The sequence below is a fragment of the Rattus rattus genome, chromosome 6 (assembly GCF_011064425.1).
Source record: "Rattus rattus isolate New Zealand chromosome 6, Rrattus_CSIRO_v1, whole genome shotgun sequence".
Lineage (NCBI taxonomy): Eukaryota > Metazoa > Chordata > Mammalia > Rodentia > Muridae > Rattus > Rattus rattus.
In genome coordinates, this window is record NC_046159.1 from 8162448 (window position 1) to 8184373 (window position 21926).

At 39.7% G+C, this 21926-nt stretch overlaps 1 protein-coding gene across 1 annotated transcript in view; it reads right to left on the reverse strand.

Annotated features, from left to right (window-relative positions):
* Pde3a (phosphodiesterase 3A) overlaps positions 1-21926 on the reverse strand; it is a 266494-nt gene that overhangs the window by 87158 nt on the left and 157410 nt on the right. The window contains exon 2 of the mRNA XM_032905490.1: positions 19096-19146. Coding sequence (XP_032761381.1) covers positions 19096-19146 — 51 coding nt within the window. The remainder of the gene's footprint in view (positions 1-19095; positions 19147-21926) is intronic.

Consider the following 21926-nt stretch of genomic DNA (forward strand, 5'->3'; position numbering starts at 1 on the left):
GCTTACCCTTTACCTTTATTTTGTGACAAGTTCTGATAAAGTTCAGGCAGGGTTTGAACTTATTACATAGCCGAGGATGCCCTTGACCTCTGATTCCCCTGTCTATACTTCCTGAGCATTGGGACTACAGCTATACAGCGCCATATTCATTTATATGGTGTCTGGTGAATGGACTCAGGGTTCCTTAGTCAAACACTCTGTCAACTGAGCCCTGTGCCCTCCCCTCCAAGACGATCATGGCCTACTAGTTGAGTGTCATGCTAAGATGAATAAACTAGACATGTTTGTGTGCTTGAGGCACGTGGGATGGATTGGTGAGATTGCTCCTCTACCTTAGTGACTTTCTTCACTAGGCTCCCAACTTAATCCAGTTCCACACCTACCCATGAGGCACTGGTGTGGATCGCCCCTGAAAACTAGAAAAGTGCTCTGTGAGCCATGCTCTGGTAGCTCACAATAGGCTGTGTGGTCCCTATCTCCATTCTTCCTGGAGATCGGAATGCACACTGACACCCACCTCCTCCGAAATCCACCCCAGTAGACCGCCACAGTCTGGGCAGCAGCTACACAGAGCACAAGTCCCACCTCCTGTCCACTGGTGGGACCTGAGCATCTTCAACTTGTTAAAATAAAAGCACTCGTTAAAATCCAAATCAATATCACCAATAGGGCTGCTGAAAATTTCATAATTATACATGAAAATGTGTCTTAGATGGCAACATCTAAATGAAACTGTCTCTATGGTTAATAAGTGGAATCTATATTGTTCCCAAATGTACTTTGTCTCCAGGAGTCCCTGGGACAGTGACTGGTGAGGTCATGGACCTAGTTGCTTCCATCAGAAAAGAACATATTCTTTTGCTGCTTTCACTCTTGTCTATTTTATTCATATATATACATATACATATGCATACACATACACACATACATACACATTACATATACATACACATATACATACATGTATACATATACATACATATTACATATACATATGCATACACATACACATATACATACACATATACATATACATACACATATACATACACAAACACACACACATATATATGCAAATAATAATTGGCTACTATGTACCAAGTATGTTACTACACATTGGGTGGAAACTGTTTATACAACACAGAAGGGTTGAGCCCTCTCAAAGAGAAAAATTATTGCACAATATGTGATGATTAAAAGAAATGTGGATTTGAACTACGCTAGTGAGGGGTTGACAGAAGAAGGCTTTCTGAGAACATAGCACGACATCACCATTCTCTGAGCCTTGGTAATACCTAGCCCAATACAGTGCACCTAAACTCACACAGGCATATATACACATACACATAATACATCTTTTAAAATTCCAGACATAATGGTAAAAACTGGAAATTACCCAACTACCTGGCTTTTATCAACATAGCTGTCTCTTTTTCTCCTTCGCTTGATTTCGTGTCACAGTTGCTGTAGCATTTCCTACTGTATTCTAGCTACACACATTTCACTTGGAAACTGGAAAGCCCAAAGTGTCCCCATGACGGCAGGTGCCTAAGGAGGAATGGACAATGTTGTCCCTGAACGGATATATTTAGGAAACGGATAGTACGTTGTTCCTCTTGGCAAATTTCTCTTTTATGAATTTATATGCTTTAGTGAAGATTGTCTTAATCTCATTTTCAATGGTAAATGATACCACACTTAGAACTGTTCCTGTTTTTATGATTCTTAGTGGTAAGAGAGTTTGGTCCTTTTACTTATAGATGACCAAGGCACGGAAAGGTTGCAGCCTCTTACAGAGACAAATTATTACACAGTATGTGAACATTGAAAGAAATACAAGGCTGTGGATTTGGACCATGGTGATGTGTGGTAAGATTTCCTATTTTCCAGACAGCTCAGGGATCCTGCCAAAGTACTCATCCCTCTGTTTTGAATTAGTTTGCACACAGCCCTGATTTTCAGGATGTTCACATTTCCAATCTGGTTGGTTTTCCTGTAGACTTCCTGCTAACCTAACAGTTGATTGTGTAGTGAAAATGTTCCAACAGGAAACAGCACACACAGTTAATTTAACATTTGATCCAAAGTTTGTTCTAAAGTTCTTTGCTCCAGAAAGGTGAGACAGTATTTCATTACAAAAACACATTTTCAAACTGTGAAGATGTGTGATGTTGAAATCTAATCCTTTTCAGTAATAAACATTTGATACTATTATAATAATTAGATTTTAAACTAATATGTAGTACTACTATGTGTAAATTCTCTGATCCTCTACTCTCTTCTTTCTGCCTCCATCCCTCCTTTTCCCCTCCCATTCATCCATCTGTTAGTTCATTCATTCACTTTTGAAAATGGATCACATGTAGTCACAGTTGGCTTTGTACTTGCTATGAAGCTAAAAATGGCTTTGAACTACAATTACTAATCCCCTTTCTCTACTTCCCAAGTGCATAGATTACAGGCAGGCGCACCATTATACTAAGTTCTGCAATTTTATTGCTAATGCTTTGGCTTTTGCATGAAAGTTTAGTGTCCATTAAAATAAAGCAATTGTCTTTTCTTCAATCACCTCGTTTCAAGGAGCCTAAGATAAAGTCATCAGGCTATATATCACAGTTAAAACCTGCCTTCCAGGTTGAAGGACATTTAGGGCTTCAGAAAGAAGAGTGAGAGCACAAGGTAGTGGCTTAGTGCTCCCAGAACTGTTTCTCAGCCAAGAAGCCCAGGTTCTGATGTCAGCACCACATAAAGACAAACAATGGATGTCTAGAGGGGTTATGGATAGCTAAATTATGATGATGATGATAGATGGATAAATGGATGAATGAATGGTTAGATGAATAGACAGATAGACAGACAGATGATAGGTATATAGATCATAGTTAAATCATAGAAAAATAGATATAAATGGATGATAGACCGATGATAGATGACAGACAGATAATTAGATAGGTAAATAGATGATAGACAAATATAGATAGATGATGGATGGATGGATGGATGGATGATGGATGGATGATGGATGGATGATGGATGGATGATGGATGGATGGACAGACAGACATACAGACAGCAGATAGATGGATAGATGATAGACAAATAGATACAGATGAAAGAAAACTGCTCAACATCTACAACAGGACCTTGTCACCTAACTCAGAAAGAAGTAAAAGGCCTTTATTTCACATGGATGAAAGCTGAAAGATTAACACATAAATTATATTAAATTATATAATAAAATTGAACTTTCAAAATTTTAAGCTGGAGATCAAGAAAAATTGAATATAAGTAAATTTGAGAACATTAGTTATCTAAGCTATTTTATTATAACTAACATATATTAAATTTTAAATTATAGAATACTATATAAGAGACCATACAAAACCTTCCTTACTATAAAATGACACTGTAACCAATAGCAGGAGATGGCCTTTGAGGCTACTCGGGCAATCAGCCAATTGATAGATGAATCAAATGTTATAAATTCACCTTGCTGTATTTAAAACAAAACTCATTAATTTTATGTAAATGTTTAATAACAATTTTACTGTGTCCTTCCTATTTTACCTAGAAATTTTAAAACTCAACCATAATTAATTGCACATTAAAACTTTATACATTAGTCCTAATGGTATAGCTAAATAGCTTTTAGACATTCCCACATTTACCGGAGTTAATTTCCTTCTTGCTCTCCAGTTGAAAATATCAATTAAAAAATTCAATTTTAGTAAGAATATTTTTTTTTCTTAACTTGTTTTGCAAAATGAGAACACCACAAATTAGTGTTCCCACAGAAAATCCCCAAGAAATGCTTTATGGATGATGATGTATTCATCTTCATGAATCATCTAGGAATCCTGAATCACTCTTCAGACGATTTATCATGCTCAAGTCATCAGAGCCGACTCACTAAATAAAGTGCTAAGTGACACTTACAAAAAGTTAGACGGAAGACTTTCAGATTGGTAAGGCTGGACGTACCCCTCCTTCTATCACAGAAGTCAGCACAAGGGGCAAGGGGTACTAGATGCAAATTGAGTGGAAGGGAGGCTGGCAGAGAGGAATTTCTTTTGTTGAGAAATGGTACCAGTTCCAGCAGACAAGGCTAGACAGAAAATGCTACGAGCTGACGTACTTGTGTGCATGTTTAAGACTTAGTTTTATTCATGTTTATGCACATGTACCTGTTTTCATGTCTGTCACTCGATGTGTAGGTGCCTCATTCCCTAGTCACAGGCAGTTGTCAGCCACTGACTTGGGTGCTGGGATTGAACCCAGATCTTCTGCAAGAACGGTAAGGCCTTTCAACCACTCCCTACCCCCAACACTGACATAATTTTAAACAGATGACCTTGCAAGTTGATTCCAATTTCCCAGGGAAAAATAGAAACTTGTTCTGGTGGATTAGATGCAATGGAAACCCAGGGCACCCCATGTCAGGAAAAAAAATACTGCTGGAGGATTCAGGGTGGTGGCAAAATCAAGATAGTAAAAATGTTGGTACTGAAATTCTCCTGAGACCATTGAGCCAGATGTGGCCCTTAATAGTAGCACTGGAAAGGATCACCAAGATTTCAGGACTAGACCAGGTTACACAGTAAGTTTAAGGTTGACCCGGGCTATAGAATGAGACTTTTATCTTGAAATCAGAAGACAGTGTTTTTTGTTTTTGTTTTGTTTTGTTTTGTTTTTTTTTTTTTTCACACATTACTCATTTAAGGATTCCTAATGTGCTGTATGTCAGGAACAAGTATACAATGTGGATGTAATTTCCTTTGTGAATGAGAAGACCATGTCTTTTAAAGGCTAATCCTGACCAACCCCCCCATCTCCCACCCCCCCAACACCCCCCCCCCGTCATTTTCACATCTTGTTGTGGAACTAGAATGTTCACTGTTTCTTCTAAGACCATTATTTTCTGTATCCCATCCATCCTGCATCCTAGTTTATGCGGACTCCTGCAGGGTGACTCTTTAAAAGTGTGAATTCCAGGTTAATAATAATCTATGACTTTCAGAAGTGTCAAAGAAGTTGGCAAGGGATTTGACACCAGCTAATGGCTACTGGTTACATTCAAAGAGGTCACACTAAGGCACAGGTAATTTTGGCTCCATGATAAAAAAACAGTAGCCTCCTTCACAGCCTTCTGTATACACAGTGCCTTGAACTATTGATTTCCCATTCTCATTCTGTACATAGGAAATCTCTTTAGGGAAGATAGGCTTGGTAGAAGTTGCAGTGGTATTATTACTGCTGGGAGAAATCATTGTACTGGATAGATCGTTTTTAAAGAACAATGATTCTAAAATGGTTGTTTTCCACACACTGATAATACTGTTTGAAGGCTGTAGAGAAAGCTCAGTGGTTACAAGTGCTTTTTCTTGCAGAGGACCCAAGTTTAATTCCCAGCACCAAAACTGGGTAGGTTATAACTTTATTTAACATAAGCTGTAGGGGATTATGTGTCCTATTCTAGTCTCTGTGGGTCTCACAAACGTGTAATTAAAATAAGCAATTAACCAATTAATCAACAAATAAAGGGTTTTAGACAAAACCCAGTGCATAAGTATGGGTATTGAATAAAGGTAGATTAGTTGTTAAGAATGCTTCCTGCACAATTGAGAAGACAAGGATGTCATATGTTGACGAAGATACCCTCTAGGGAACGGAGGAAGAAAAGCTTTATCTACAGAGTTACTGAGGCTAAATTAACAACAAATCTTGCCCCAAGTGCCAAAATCACGTGCATGATTTATATACATTAGGTATAAATAAAATGTCTGTTCGGAGTAATCCCTTTGAAGGATATGCACTTCCTTCTTACCATTGTGATCAAATTTTTAAAAAATATTTGTTTTAAAATTATGTGCACATGTGCTTGTTTGAATGTGGTTTTGTGCCCATGAGTGTAGTGCCCACAAGGGCCAGAGAGAGTGTAGGTTGTCCCTGGTACTGAAGTTATAGACAGTCTTGAGTTGCCAGATGTGGGTTGCTGGGACTTGAAACTCAGGTGCTCTGTAAGAGCAGACAGTGCCCTTAACCTCTGAGCAGCTCTCTAGCCTTATCACATAGTTTTATGTTCTTCACCATAAAATTTAATGTAAAACCTCAAAAGTCCTAGATATCCAATCAAAGCAGAAAATATCAAAAATGTATAGCAGGAAGGACAGTGTATTTTAAACAAATGTAAAAATTGTTACTGGATGATTATAATTTCACAGCACAATAGTCTTTTTGTTTAGGGTACAGATTTGATTTTTACTGGAGAGTTTGTTGAAAAGGTCTAAGCCAATTAAACATTCCAGGATAGTTCTATAATTCCTAAAGGTCATTTCAAATCTTTGAGAAGGTCTTTTGATATGGGGAATTTGTACCTAAATAAGAGAAACAAGTTCATGGTAAACTTGTTTGGGATTGTTTTCTGTACTTACAGTGTTTGTTTATTTGTTGGGTTTTTTTTTTTTGGAAGTTTTTCAACTATCCTTCTTTTATTGAAAATCATTATATGTCAGAAGGATTGTTCATATATTTTATCATCATATGTAATTCACATTATAATTTGAAACATATCATAGCCACATCTAATCCACAATAAATTATGTTTTAAAGTTAATATTTTATTAGAGTCACTCATATTTTATAAAACAGACTTCCAGAAACACTGTGAGAAAGTCTATCCATCCTTCAGTTGCAAGGCCCCACTGTACTTAACTTATAAAACAGGCTAAAGGAAAGTTCTATGTGTTCAGATGCTCATGATAAGCCTCATCCACCCATCTACCCACCCATCCTTTCATCCATCCACCTACCCACCCATCTATCCACCCACACACCCACCCATCTACTCATCTACCCCTTCATCCATTCTTCCATCCACTTATCTATTCCTTCATCCATCCTTCCATATACCCATCCATCCCTCTTTCCATCCACCCACCCATCCACAAATCTACCCATGCCTTCATCTATCCTTCTATCCTCACATCTATTTCTTCATCCATCCTTCCATCCACCCATCCATCCCTTCGTCCATTCTTCTACCCACCCATCCATCTCTCCACCCATTTAGCATCCCTGAAGGAATTCTGAATGATAACCATTCTAAGAGATACCACCAAGATGATTTAGAAATATGAGAACACCAGCATGTCACGAGAAACTCCACATAGCATCTTACATTTCACATACATAAGAGATGAATGATGCTGACAACACAGAGAAAAGTGTGGTTCAGATATCTGAGCTGTATGGAACGTGGACTTAAGGAATAAAACAGCATTGATCTCAGGCACAGAAAACATGCTAAAGACGTTACAGAGCAGTGAAACAGCTGATGCTCCTCAGTCACAACATTTCACCTATTTTGGATGCTGGGTTGTTGGAAAACAAAACAAAATGAAACTAGGAGCCCAAAAATAGCAGAAATGTGTCTTTCTTAAGTATTAACTTAAATGATACGAACACATTAGAGTTTAGGATGCTTTTGCTAAGTGTAGAAGGAGATGTAAATGCTGAAACAATCTGGTGTGTCATTGTATGCAGCGTTCTTTGTACAACTATGGAGACACCTTTCATGGGGATTATGATGTGAATGGATATCCCGATTTATGAAAAGGCTTTGCTCTGATACAACAGGTTAAGAAAAACCTCCAGCAATTTCCGCTGTCATTCCCCACCTCTGAATTCCATGGTTTGTACTTTCCTTTCTTTTCCTTCATCCCTTCACAGGATGCCATTAGCTTTCATTTGACTAATGAAGAAGTGGGTGATATCAATCTAAAATGCTAGTCCCTCCCTCAGGGAATAGATGAACTGTCTTAGTCAGAGTTTCTATTCCTGCACAAGAAGCAAGTTGGGGAGGAAAGGGTTTATTCAGCTTACACTTTCCACATTGCTGTTCATCACCGAAGAAAGTCAGGACTGGAACTCAAGCAGGTCAGGAAGCAGAAGCTGATGCAGAGGCCATGGAGGATGTTACTTACTGGCTTGCTTCCCCTGGCTTGCTCAGCTTGCTTTCTTATAGAACCCAAGACTACCAGCCTAGGGATGGCACCGCCCACAAGAGGCTGGGTTCTCCTTCCTTGATCACTAATTGAGAAAATGCCTTACAGCTGGGTCTCATGGAGGCATTTCCTCAACTGAGGCTCCCTTCTCTGTGATAATTCCAGTCGGTACATGACCCAAGATGGTCAGGACGGGAATTTAACTGTAACCATGGAATTTGCTACAAGGGCCGCTATGGGTACAAGATTCATTCACAGCCTGGTCCTCACCATTATGTAATATACTCTTCACCTGTTAAACTTCTGAAAATGAAGTTGTCCTGGCTGCATCTCAGGCCATGTCAGTCTAAGCAAGTCTGTAGGGGAGATTGACTGTAGAAAAGTATACCCAAAGGACTGGCAAATTCGGTCCATGAAGAATACAACTGAGATGCAGCCTCTCATGGTTTGCCTGTATTCAAAATTTCTGTCAAGAAAAGGGCAGATTTAAAGAACCCTCCTATGAAGCTGTCTACATTATATACTAATACGGGTTTAGATCTGAGTATTTTGAACAGCTAATCATTATTGCAACAATAACAAAAATTCCCCTCAGAAAATGAGTTCATAAGGCTTAAAGAATATGTTCCATAAAAATAATTCCATAAAATCCATTCCATAAAAAAAAATGTGCTTTCAACCTTTTGAAATCTCAGACCCTACTCACGTCTTCATTCTTCCTTAACGAGTCTTGATAGCAAGTGACTTTGGGCTAAACACAATGGTTTAAATGTGCCAGGGATGCCCACAAGTGTTAGTGAAGAAGCTTAAAGAAAAAGCAGTGATCATTTAATTAAAACTGTGATATTGTCTATGATGCCAAGAGATGTATTAAGACAATGCAATCTCCGTCATAAAATGAAGGGGTTTGCTATACGGGGGTCCCAAACAAGGAGTGTGCAAGTGACACTACAATTGGAGCCCAACATTTAAACACACTCTGTTGTTTAAATAGCACAGTAACTTAATTTTTTCTCTCAGGCCAGATTAATAGCAATATTTATGGCAATAAATCTGCACGGAAGGAACAGATGCTTTAATAAGGAAATCTCGTTTTGATACGACTATTTACCCGCAGAGTTAAAATAATGCTTCTCTGACTCCTGTCTTTTTCCATAAACAAAAGCCACAGTGCCAAGAACCAACATCAGAAATGGCAAAATTATATATTTTTCTTCTCTGGGCGCATAAATAGCAATGCCAAGTTCATTTTGTTCCATTGATTTTAAGCCAAAGATACAGCAAAAAAAAATATAGTGAAAACCCTGGTCCCATTGTGTGTCACAGGCTTCTATTAATGTCCTAATGTAAATTCCCACTCTTTGAGTGGCAGGAGGCAGGATAACTCTTCACAGAAAAATTCCATGGGATAAGGGACAAGGCAAAAAGGGACAGAGGAGCAAGGAAGGGAGGACTCACATGCTCTGGGATTGAGAATCAATGCTCCAACTAAAATAAGTCTTAAATATTACCTTTAAATTTTTTAACATTTGAGTTTGCATATAGAGGGGAGGCAGGCTTAGTATTTGAGCTTTAAACTATTTCAGTGAACACTAGAAGGTTGTCATCTTGCTAATTAACACATATTTCTTCAACACAGCAGTTCAGCACAATTTATTCAAGTCAACTCATAAATTATAACTGGCTGGCCTTGACGTTGCTATGATTTTCCTGTCTCTGCCTCCCACATTCTGGGATTACAGACAGGCACCATCGTGCCCAACTCTGTGGGCTTTGATGGACCAGCAAGTGGGCCGTGGCTAGCCCTACCATCTTCAAGGGCCAGCAGTCTTTTCATCTCTCACGTAGAGAAGTAGCACTTTCACTGTTTGCAAATCCTCCTTACTCTTCTAGCCCCCTTCTAGAGCCATGAATCCCTCTATCTCAGAGCCCATCCCCTAAGATGCTTTTACTTGAGCATTCTTTTTAAATCACTTTCAAAGTGTCTGCCATTGAGGCTGCATAAACAACTCTCTCCAAACTCTGGATGTTCATGAGTGGAAAAGAGAAGAACTCTGCCACACAGCTCCAAGTCGGAAATAGTTGCAGAGGTCCAAGTGTGGAATGTAAACCAGGAGAACTCAGCTGTGAAGCCACAGAGCCTGTCAGCAAAGCACTCTGACCGAGCTTGATATCCTGTGGATTTCCAATAAGAACAAACTTTAAATTGCAGCAGGCTAAACATTTCCAGGAATTGTCTATCGTATAATGTGTCAACACGCTCCAACATACAAATATACACATACACATACATATATACCACAATATAATACATACATACATGAACACTAAACACACACACACACACACACACACATACACACACACACACACACCAAACCTCAAATACCAGCACCTAGAAAATTCAAACTGACAGGGAACTCCATTTGAAATAACGACAAAATTAATGTCTACTGCCCTGGTTTCAGTAGTTAGTATGATGCTCGGTCCTTGTATTTGCTTCTTTACAAACAGAATGATCCCTCTTTAATCAACTTGCCTTGTACCCACCACATAAACAGAAATGTGGCAAGTGGATTTATTCTAGTGATAATACCCTTGCCGGAGACCTCTGGCTTCCGATGACAAGCCATACATGTCTGCACTCTCTTCCCACCCTTACAGTTTTATTTGAAAGTAGAAGAGGAAAAAGCTCCCAATTTCCATTCCAGAATACATTCTCTCGATTACTGAAAAACATCTCACTCTGTGCCACCAAGTCTATAAAATCATGCAGTTAAAGTGCTCTGAGTATTTTCCTTTGTCAGATTCAACAATACAAAGGTAAAATGGCTCTACTCTGAAGTTACTGTACTTTTCTTTTGCCTTTTTTAGTAAGTAAGAGGGAAAGCTATGGACCTGCACCGTTAGTTAGCAGGATTTGTGTATTTATCTTGAAGACTCTCTACGCCCAGTCATGCTGGGCTTCCTTTTCTAGTTACAGCAGCTTCGACTGCAGAAGTGTTCCGGAAGTAGTGGGCTGGAAGGATGGCTGGTTTTGAGCACTTGGTAAATGCTTATTCTACTCAAACTTTCTACAGATAAATACCCATTGGGCATGCCTGCCCTTCTTGTTGCCTTTTGGAATGTTTTACAAGGGCCTACAAGGTTGTGATTTAGCAAAACATTCATACAGCATTGCACATGCCTTGGGAACAATGCCCCCAGTCCTCAGGACAAGGAGGGCATTCAATAAGTATTAAACATGTCTGCTAATCTATAAACACGGGGCACATCAAAGCACAAATGCCAATGGCGATTTTCCCTTTTATTTCTGTGGACGCTTTTGATTCCTGTTTATTGATGTTCTCTGCAAAGGACCAAGGCTTTTAACACAGAGTGACGGACCCACGGTCATCCATCAGGTCAGAGAAGCACAGGGTCCGTGCAGCCACTGCTCGGCTGAAGCATCCTCTCTCCTCTGCTCCTCCTGTCAATCACCTCAGTGTGCGAGTGTAAGGACAATATCCCTTCCCCCACAGCTTCTGAGGACATTTTCCCACTGAGAGAGAACAGCTTCACAGGGAGGCGAACATGATCTTCGAAAGTAAAGTGTGGCCTAGAGACAGAACCTGAGACTGTGTAGTGGCGAACACCAGATGAGCAAACTCTCATATTTCTATGTGACGGGCCAAAGCTGATCTGTCCACAGTCACCGACCCCCTTCTGCACACAGCAGAGACAAGGCTATAATCCCAACCAAAAGCAACTTTCCTTCGCCAACACCACTTGGACGTGCTTGGAGTTATCTCCATTGTTGCCACTGGGAGAGGGTGGCTGCCTTTGTCTCCCGTTTCCAGACTCTGCCGGGCTCAGACGAAACGAAAGGCTCTGAGGTTACTGCCGCTTTCGCTCATTTTTCCTCAACTGAATTAAAGGGAGCACTTTAGACCTGCAAAATGAGTTCCGAGAATTTGTGTATTTACGTCAAAGGTACTTGGGTGTGAACTAATTTCTCGCAGCAGAGGACAAAGGCAAGGCATGTCTGTTATTAATGAAATGAAAAACAAAAAGAGCTTCACAAACTGAAGAAAGAAGATTTCAGAAAGAGTCTCCAAACAGATCTGATAACAGTGGTGATTGTGTGTGTCCCTTCTGGTGACTACTTCATGAGACAAAGTCACGCCTGAAACGCATAGGCCCAGCCGTGAATTTGTTGTACTGTCCAAAGCCACAGAAGCAAAACCTGAACAAATTCCACAATGTACCAGACACAAACACAGGAAACACAACAGGAGATATGGAGAGATAGCTCAATGACTAAGACTGAGTGATGCCCTTCCAGAAAGTCTAGTTCAGCTCACAGCATCCACATTGGGAAGCTTATATCCAGCTCCGTGGGATCCGATGCCCTCTTCTGGCCTCCACAAGCACATACACACCAGCACTAAATCCATCAATAAATTCCTGTTTGGAGAAGTGCCCCAAAAGGGACAATTATTGGAATGATGTCTAGTCCATTATTCAATGGTTACTCTTGTGGAAAAGTGAAAAGGGAAAAAACATCCAAGTGAAAGTCTGAGAAGAAAGTAGCCCTGGAAGTGAACCCTACACAAGGCATGAAATGCTAACTACAGCAATGCACTAGGCATGTGGACAACGGGACGATGGGACCATGGCTCCTGCTCTGCTCGCACTAATCCCTCGTAATAAATTCCTGGGAAATGTGGCTAGGCATCGTCCTAAAATGTATTAAGAAAAAAAATAACTCGAATACACTTATATGGCATTGTTCCAGAGCAATCTGGAAGACATTTAGGTGGTTCTTCTCATTCTCGTATGAAAATAAATTATTTAACCAAGGAAATAAATGACCGCTACTGAATTAGACATTATTGACAAAGGGTTAAGTTAGCTACCCATTCTCTTGTAGATCCAGACTGAACAGAAGAGTGGGGCACAACGGCTCCTCGCCAAATGTAGCCAGACTTAAAGCTGTAAAAGCTAAGTGGGCTTAGGAGTTGCTTTTTATTCCAGCATTTTCATGGACTGGCATCACCAGGATGCCACACACAATTAAGGGCCTACCACTAACACGGTTCAGAGGCTGCTCTGTAGGATGCTAGGATCCTGATACATTCACATTTTCCACCAATCTACTCACCTACCTTTATGCTCCGCACATTAACAAACTCAATTATTTATGAACAACAAAACCAGAGCCTCATTGTCTAAAGCAAGACTTCAATCACACCAAGTTGGCAAAGCCTAGCTGTCAGTAGGACATCAATAATACACTAAAGAGGGAAAAAGAACCCGTAAGTTCTTACTGATGAATTAAAAAGATTTAATTTCCCGTTTGCCCAAAACGATAGGAAGTTCATAGCATCACAAACTAGACTGGACTATCGCACTAGACCCACCATGTGAGAAGTAAATTTGGGGTTCGTGGAATCCCTCCCCAGCCCCTGCACTTAAGGAAACTTTGGGATAGTATTTTTCAGTTGCTTCTCTTAACTTCCCACTGGAAAGTTTTTTTTTCATCGAGAATTTAAGGGGGAGGGGAAGCATAATTGCCTTCTGAGAATGTCATGCCCTGACTTCATGTGGTATTACTGGGAACGACGCCACATGAGGAATCTCTGAGTGATCCTGGGAGTTTATTTATCATTTAGCAGTTTTCCTATATTTGGATAATCTAACGACTGAGAGCAGATGCTTCAAAAAGCAGAAAGTAGAAACAAGAAAGATTAACTGTGTCCTGTGAGCCGATGGATTAAGTCACAGAATTATAGACTATAACACAAATAGGCTTGAATAAAATTCTTGCTGAATCTAAACAAGGATATGCAAGTAGGGGGCGGAATTTATTCAGAGCAAGATAGGTAGTTCTGATATAAAAGGATCACATAGCTTCCACACTGAGTAATTCATGTGTGACAGAACCTTGAAGGATGAAGGGAAATTTGAGAAAATTTTTATTCTTAAGCATCCTAGAAGAATCCTCAAGAAATTAACTCTATCCCGGTAAAGATTAAAGTTGACCTTAGATAAAAATAAACGTTCACAAAAATCACTTCCTCGCAACTAGATGAAGTTGGGAATTATTTTGTTCAGTGCTGATTCCTCAAAAGTTAAAAAAAAGTCATGTTTTTCTTAAAAATTATCCATGCTTATTGTTCGTTTACACCCATGTGTCAGAGGGACAGAGGTAGGAACTGATTCCCTCTGTCACGTGGGTCCTCGGTATTGAACTCAGGTTACCGTCAGGTTTGCGAGCAAGTGGTCTACCAGCTAAGCCATATTACTATCCTGTATATACATATTTTCCTGTTAAAAAATGTCTATATATTCATGTTTTCCTATATAAAAAAATTTGTTAACTTTTATTGTACATGTCTGAGTGGTTGCATCCATGTATGTGAGCACCATTTCTGTGCCTGGTATCCATGGAGGACAAAAGAGGGCATCCCCTACAACTAGAGCCTCAGAGAAAGTACGTCTGTGGTGGGAACCAAAACCGGACCCTCTGCAAGAGCAGTGTGCACCGGTAATTACTGAGCTTCCTTAGAATGAAACACATAAGACTTTGTCACTCAGAAAATTCAGAACTGCTGATAAAACAGCTCTACGATTTCTGCTAACCTATCATCTATCTACCCAATAATTACTTATTTAATTCTCGAGATAAGGTCTTGCTCTATAGCCCAGACTCCTCTCAAACTCTATGCAACCCTTCTGTCTGTCTTGTTCTCCTGAATGCTGAGAAACAAGAGGTGTGAATGGTCAACTCTACTCCTGCCAGGATTTCTCGATGTTCATTCTCCAAGCCAGCCCTCCCTTTGATATCTGCAAAGGATATCACCATCCAAGGTCTCCCACACTGAACCCTGCCTCCCAAGAAAAGGAAAAGGCCTTAGGTTGGAAGCCTACTAATCCTTTTGTATGACTGGTCACCATTCCTTCTCCAGCTCTGGGACAGATATTATTTTCCATAGCATTTCCATATATGCCTAGGCTTTGGGGTCATTCTCCAGTATGCTGTGAATCTGGGAATATGACCGGGCTTGCTGGATGGTATGTATGGCTGGGATGGAGTGGGAGGGAGAGGTGAGCTGTGTGAAAGAAAACCTTGTACACAGTAGACAGAGGAAGCCCTTTGCACACGGGTGTACTGTGCACCATGATCAGCAGATCATCAGGCAGGTATGGGCTCTGATGCTTTGCTTCACATCTCTTGTATCTGTTGTGACTAGGGACACTCAGCACTTAATTCCCTCCTGTCCCTGACTCTCTCCACAATTCTTTCTTTTGGAAAAAGCTTTTCCATCTCACCCCACTCTTGGTTCAACTCCTGCATTCTCCTTTATAACATCACCTCTTTATCAAAAAGCACTTTGCTCACACTCACCAGTGTCCTAATCAGTCACCCAAAGATAGTCCCATCATTTTCATTCTCTTGAGTCTATGGTCTTAACCTTCTTTTCCCTGAGAGTACTGTTCAGTTCTGACTCGTTTTCTTCCACTGCTGACTTCATGCACAACATGGTCACATAGCACCTCCCTCCCTGGCTTCCTCTCAGCCTGACCAGTGAGTAATTCCTAAGAATTGGCCGTTTCTTCTGTTTTTCTCTTCAAACATTCTTCTGGGAGTCTATCTGCTGCTGTAGTTAAATTATCACATGCACAACTAGCATTTCCACATTGACATTTGTTCTCTTCTGGCCACAGTACAGCTAGACTAGTCCCTTGTGTATTTGTATGAAGCTTCCTTCTGGAATTGCCATCCTGGCTGCTCCTTGTTGGCACCCACACTGGAGCTGCCATCTTCCTTTTGAAGGTTTCTGTTGTGGCACAGATCTCCCAATGTACTAACTCAACCTTCCTTATATTCCCCCTATGACCTCATTAATGTCATATGGCATTCTCTGTCTCAGCCCTTTAGAGTAATTCCTGTGACAGTCCCCATCCCATCAATACCATAAGGCATTCACATCAGGTAAGATCCTTACCCAATAGGTTTCAAAGTAAAGCTACAAAGAAAATTCTCATAAACGCAGTTATATTCAGACTGTTATTCGAATAGTACTATTCACTGTTCCCTCTGTGCACTCTGGAGACTTGCCTAACATTTAAGGCTTGTCCCTGCTGGTACCGTTTCTATGAAGTAATCATAATTCCACTAGACAGAAAGAACCATCTTTCATTGCCAAAGTTCCATTACATTTCATTTATTTACTGGGTGTTTTTCCTACCAGATGCCTTATATGGGAATTACAAATAGAAAAATAATTCTATTTTTCAATATTTATCTTATTATTTTTAATCATATGTGTGATTATGAGTATGCAGCTGGGTATGCATGTGTGTGTCAGGTCCTGTGAGACAAGGGGTTTCAGATTCCCTGGAGCTGGTGGCATAGGCAGTTGTCAGTTACCTGACACGGGTGCTAGGGATGGAACATGGATCCACTTCAAGAGCAGGGCATGCTCTTAACCACTGAGCCATCTCTCTACACCCACACAACTGCTCTATTTCAATCCATGACCGTCATGTATTAACATGAAGTGAGTGTTCATAAACCATTCTAAATTATACCGAAATGAGATTGGATTTCACTAAGGCCTTGGAGTATTAGTTAAATAGTAAATGATAGGCATTCAGATGAAGCATGCTTGAAATTCCCTTTGAAAGGTCGAGCCATTTGGGAATATTATATGTGTTTAAAAGACAGGAAGAAAGAAGGGACTACTGGTCTACCCACTGTTTTTGGTGTCTTATAACAGCAATGTAGTAGGAAATTTTAATTAGGTCAGGGGTTGTTATTCAGTGCTTCATTTATCTTTCTGGAATTTCAGAAGGTCGAAGAGTTCACCATTAACTGTTCTTACCTCCTAGTGCGCATTTTTATCTCTGCATTTTCCACATTACTTGAAGCTTCAGTAGGACAAAGGAATACTACATTGAGAAGAATCACTCCACTGGCAGAAAGGCACAAGAAGCCCCTGATGTGGATGATACAATTACTTGGAGCATGGGATTTTATTGCTAGCTAATTCAGCTAACTCATTTGCCTTTCAGAACCAGCAGGCTTTCTAATGTCATCTAACTTTTATGGAAACACTTTTATATATAAAATGTAAGCTTTTATACTTAAATATAATACCTAGAATATAATTTGCTTTGGTCTGTGTTTTCTTTTATACTTATAACTAATGGGAGAATACTTTTCCTTATAATTTACATGATAGTGTGACCAGGCCCAACTTTAATATAATGGCTGTTAGAGAAAAGCATACTTTAAAAAATAATATATTTATATATCTTACTACATTTTTTTGGCAGTTCATGTCTTCAACAAGTTGCTTGGACATCAAAGTATTTACGCAGTAAAAATCAGAAACTATGGACTTAATTATGTTGTTTATTTAATACTTATTTTTAATAACTCTTTAATTTGTGCAGTTTTATGTATGTGCAGTTTTGTATATGTGTAGTTTTGTGTGTGTGCAGTTTTGTAAATATGCAGTTTTATGTAGGTACAGTTTTGTATATGTGCAGTTTTTGTGTGTATATATATAATTTTGTGTATCTGCAATTTTGTGTATATGCAGGTTTTTTTGTGTATGTGCAGTTTTGTTCTGTATATGTGCATGTCTCTGGAGTCCAGAGACAATGCTTTCCCTGGAGTTGGAGTCATAAGCCCTGCTGAGTCCCCTAGGATGAGTGCTAGCAACCAAATTCAGGTCCTTTGCAAGAACAGATCTTGCTCTTAATGACTGAGCCATATCTCATTCTGGTGCTGTTTCTTTCTATTAGTGGTTTGCACTCATATGGAATTTATTCTGTTAATATCAACAACTCACTGCCCACAATGCAGCAAACTGTGATTTAAGATGTTAAGAAAGCACAGGACACAGTCCTTAGGATAATCCTGATTTGAGTTTGATTATATTACTCATTAATTCAATTGGTATAGATGAAAACAATCACGGCTTCTATGAAAATAGAGTCATAGTATTAATCTGATTTTCTACTCCATCTCTGTTAAGACTATATATTCTGTAAGATTTTGCCTAAACATTCTCAGTAGAAATGCTTAACAACCTTTTAAAAATATTGAACAAATGTTAAAGTAAAATAAAATAAATCTTCTAATAGCACCATTGAAACAACTCACTGAGTTGACGTCATTTTCCCAGTGATCTAAATGAACAGTTATCCACACACACAGTGAGGACACAGGCACATATAGACACATGAAATACACCCTGGGGTGGCCCACATTTGACAACGAACAGGCATTTACTGCCCAGTACATCCACATAGGGCTAAGAATTTCTAGCCACATACTTTTTTGGGTTACGTTTACAGTCAGGTAAACAGAGATTGCTATGAGAAAAATATATCTTCTACATCTTTACAAAATATCCTGAGAGGAAAGGGGATCTTCTGAGTGTGAAACCAAGCCTTTATTCTGTCAGGCAATGTGATTATGGAAGAAAAACATATCCACATTGTCTAATTAGGTCATTAAAAAGGACAAATGCGTCATGGAAGCTTTTCCCTTTTGCCTAAGACATAAAACAAGACAATGAAAACAGTCTGGTAATATAGAAAGGGCTAGAACTTGTTTCTTTTCAAAAATAATAGGTCCTTTCATCTTTCTATTCCTTAGACAAAGACAATTAATTTGGAGACAACATTTTCTAATTAGTTCAGAGTTTATCCCCGATTATATTTCAGAATATTTAACCAGAAACAGGAAGCTAGAGGAGGGGAGGAAGAGAACACATGGAAAATTATCAAAGGAAGTGAATGAGGTCCAGAGAGTGGGTTGTTGATCGCAATGCCTTCTGCAGAGTCGAGAGGAGCATAAAGTTCACATGCATATAAACACAGAGTAATCCAGGAAGACCAGGAAGGAAAGACTGACATCTGCCTGCGGGTCTTGAAATCCAGACTTTAATTGCAGCTAACTTAAATAAAAACAAATGGCACAATTATTTTCCCCCTTTCTCTGTCTGCTGATTATTATTTCTTGAATTTCACAGAATCTATTCTTCAAAGCATTAAGCAAGAGAGCCTGAGAAAATGAAGGAAACGGTATTTACCTGGGATCCTCGTGACCCTCTCTTGTGGTCCCATTCTGAATGGCCCATGAGCTGTGAAGACAGGAGGGTAGTTATGGTAAATTAGGTTCATATTTTATGTGGACAGCGTTCTTACTCATGCTTTAAAAGAATAATTAGACTGCTGAATCTGTTTTCTAATAGGAATGGTTATCGAGTAGACGTCATGAGCAAATTAACATGAAGGAATATACTGTCTTGATAGCTAGCATTTCAAAGAGATATCTGAATATCTCTGCTATGTGTGCCTCTAGTGTCTTTGCCAGAGAAATCCTAGACACATGTCAAATTGTGCAAAACCCCTTGTCAGTAAGCTTGTGGTTACCCAGTGCAATAAACACCATAAGTCACACAACGAGGCTGTCTGAAACACTGCCAGTAAGAAGCAGGCCGATCTTATTTTTAGTTATTTTCAATTCTCCTTTGGCAACACCACACAAATGTGACAGAGTCAAGGAGTACGGTGAGAGCCAGGTGTGGTGGTGCGCACCTGTGCGGTGCACACCTGGGACACTGAACAGAAAGGTGGGAGGTTCAAGGGTCAGAGCTGAAAACAGTCAGAGGCCACCGTTAGCTAAGTGGGACTTTCTCACAAATCAAAACAAAATGCTCAGAATCAACTCATTTAACAGGAAATGCTCCCGCATGTTACAAAATCTAATGCTTATATTTTTTGCAACAAAGTATAAAGTAGTATCAAGTTATCTCCAAAATAAGAATCTCTCTGAGCTACTTGGCCTACACTGCAGGATTATCATTTGTTAGAAAGTAAACATTTTTTCAGAAAAAAAAATTAAAGAAATATACATCTTTATAGGAAGTGGGAGGGATGAGGCATCATACATTTCCCTTGCTCACGTACATCCCATAATAAGCTGAAGGGTCATTTACAGCCAGGAAGCTCACCAACAGCATGAAACAGATACAGCCACCCACATCCCTCCCTCTCTGGTGTATCAACCCCTTAGTTGATACAGTAGCAAGCTACATAGTATCTGTGAGCGGCAGTGTGCATTTAAACACAACCCAGGAAACCGACATCTGTGAAGAACAAATGCTAAGACTTGACTAATGGCTAAAAACACCAAGAGGATTGAACTCCCTACATTGACTGTGTTCTGTGCTGCTTCAACATATTGACAGGTGCAAGGGAATTTTGTCAAAACCTAATGGAATGTTTCAAATAATACTAAAGAAGTCTTAAATTTGAATATGATAGCAAAGGTGTTAGTCGTACTGGAGGATTGTTGTCTATGTCATGGATATTTGGTGAGAATAAATTTTAGATATGTTTTACCACCAAAAGGAAAAATAATGGTTGTGCTCTGATAAAAGGTCCATGCGAATGCCATTGGGTACACACTGGCCTTTTCCCAAGTGTCCCTCTCTCTTATCTATGTGCTTAAGTCTACATGAAAGTTTTGCAGTAAAATCCACCTCTGCCTCAGAAATAAAATATAACATACAAGATGGCAGCTGCCTCTGTTATTTGGATGCCTTATTTATCTCAAATGTTACTTTCTAGCAGAAAGGCTGAAGGAAGAACCCCAGCTACTTATAAATCAAGTGTAAAGGATAGCACACTGCAGCTTAGTCCAGGAATAAGGGTTTTGATTCCAGCACTGATTTTAAAAAGATAAAAGAACTCAACTCTAACTTATGGGAAAATATTAGTATTATTGGAAATGAAAGAAAGTAAGCTGCTTCTGTTGCCTATCAATACAGTAAATTTATCACCGTAACTAGCTGGTACAAAGTAAAAGAGAAAAGCAATACAAAATATTCCTAGCTTACGGCAAATGGAAATATATAAATATATTATGCATGTGCATATTTTATTTACACACACATATAGGCAAATAGGCTGTCCTTGAAAATGTATAGCCTTTTCGGGCTAGAAACATGGGTGTTTGGCTAAGAGCATTTGCTTCTCTTAAGGAAGACCCAGTTCAGTTCCAGGACATACATGGTAGCTTATAGCCAGCTCTCCTGCACTCTAGTTCCAAGGAATCTGAAGGGCATCCAAGGGCACTAGGCACACATACAGTGCACACACATATATGCAGGAAAATAACTCATTTGCATAAACTAGGAATAAAATACGTTTTTAAAAAGCATGCCCAGTCACTATTGCTGATGCTAAGAAGTGCTTGCTGACAGGAGCCTGATATGGATGTCTCCTGAGAGGCTCTGCCAGAGCCCTACTGATACAGATGAGGATGCTTGCAGCTAACCATCGGACTGAGCACAGGTACCCCAATGGAGGAGTTAGAGAAAGGACTGAAGGAGCTCAAGGGGTTTGCAACCCCATAGGAAGAACCATATCAACCAACCAGACTGCCCCCCCCCGGCCTGAGCTCCTAGGGACTAAACCACCAATGAGTACACGTGGAGGGACCCACGGCTCCAGCTGTATATGTAGCAGAGGATGGCATTGTCTGGCATCAGAAGGAGGAGAAACCCTTGAAGGCTCATTTCTCCAGTGTAAGAGAATGCCGGGGCTTTGAGGTGGGAGTGGGTGGGTGGGAGTGGGTGGGTGGGAGTGGGAATATCTTCATAGAAGCAGAGGAAGGGGGCATGAGAGAAGGGGAAAAGGGGATAACATTTGAATTGACATAAAATGTCCATTAAAAAATTTTAAAAAGCATTCCCTTTGAACTAAGTAAATCAGAATTCCAAAAAAAAAAAAAAGTCCAGTAACAACGGTCTTCTAAAACCTGTTATACAACAGAAGCCAAATCAGACAATAAGTTACAGTATGAGATTAATTTGCAGAGTGCAATTAAAATTTGACATTAGACTCTTTGACCAAA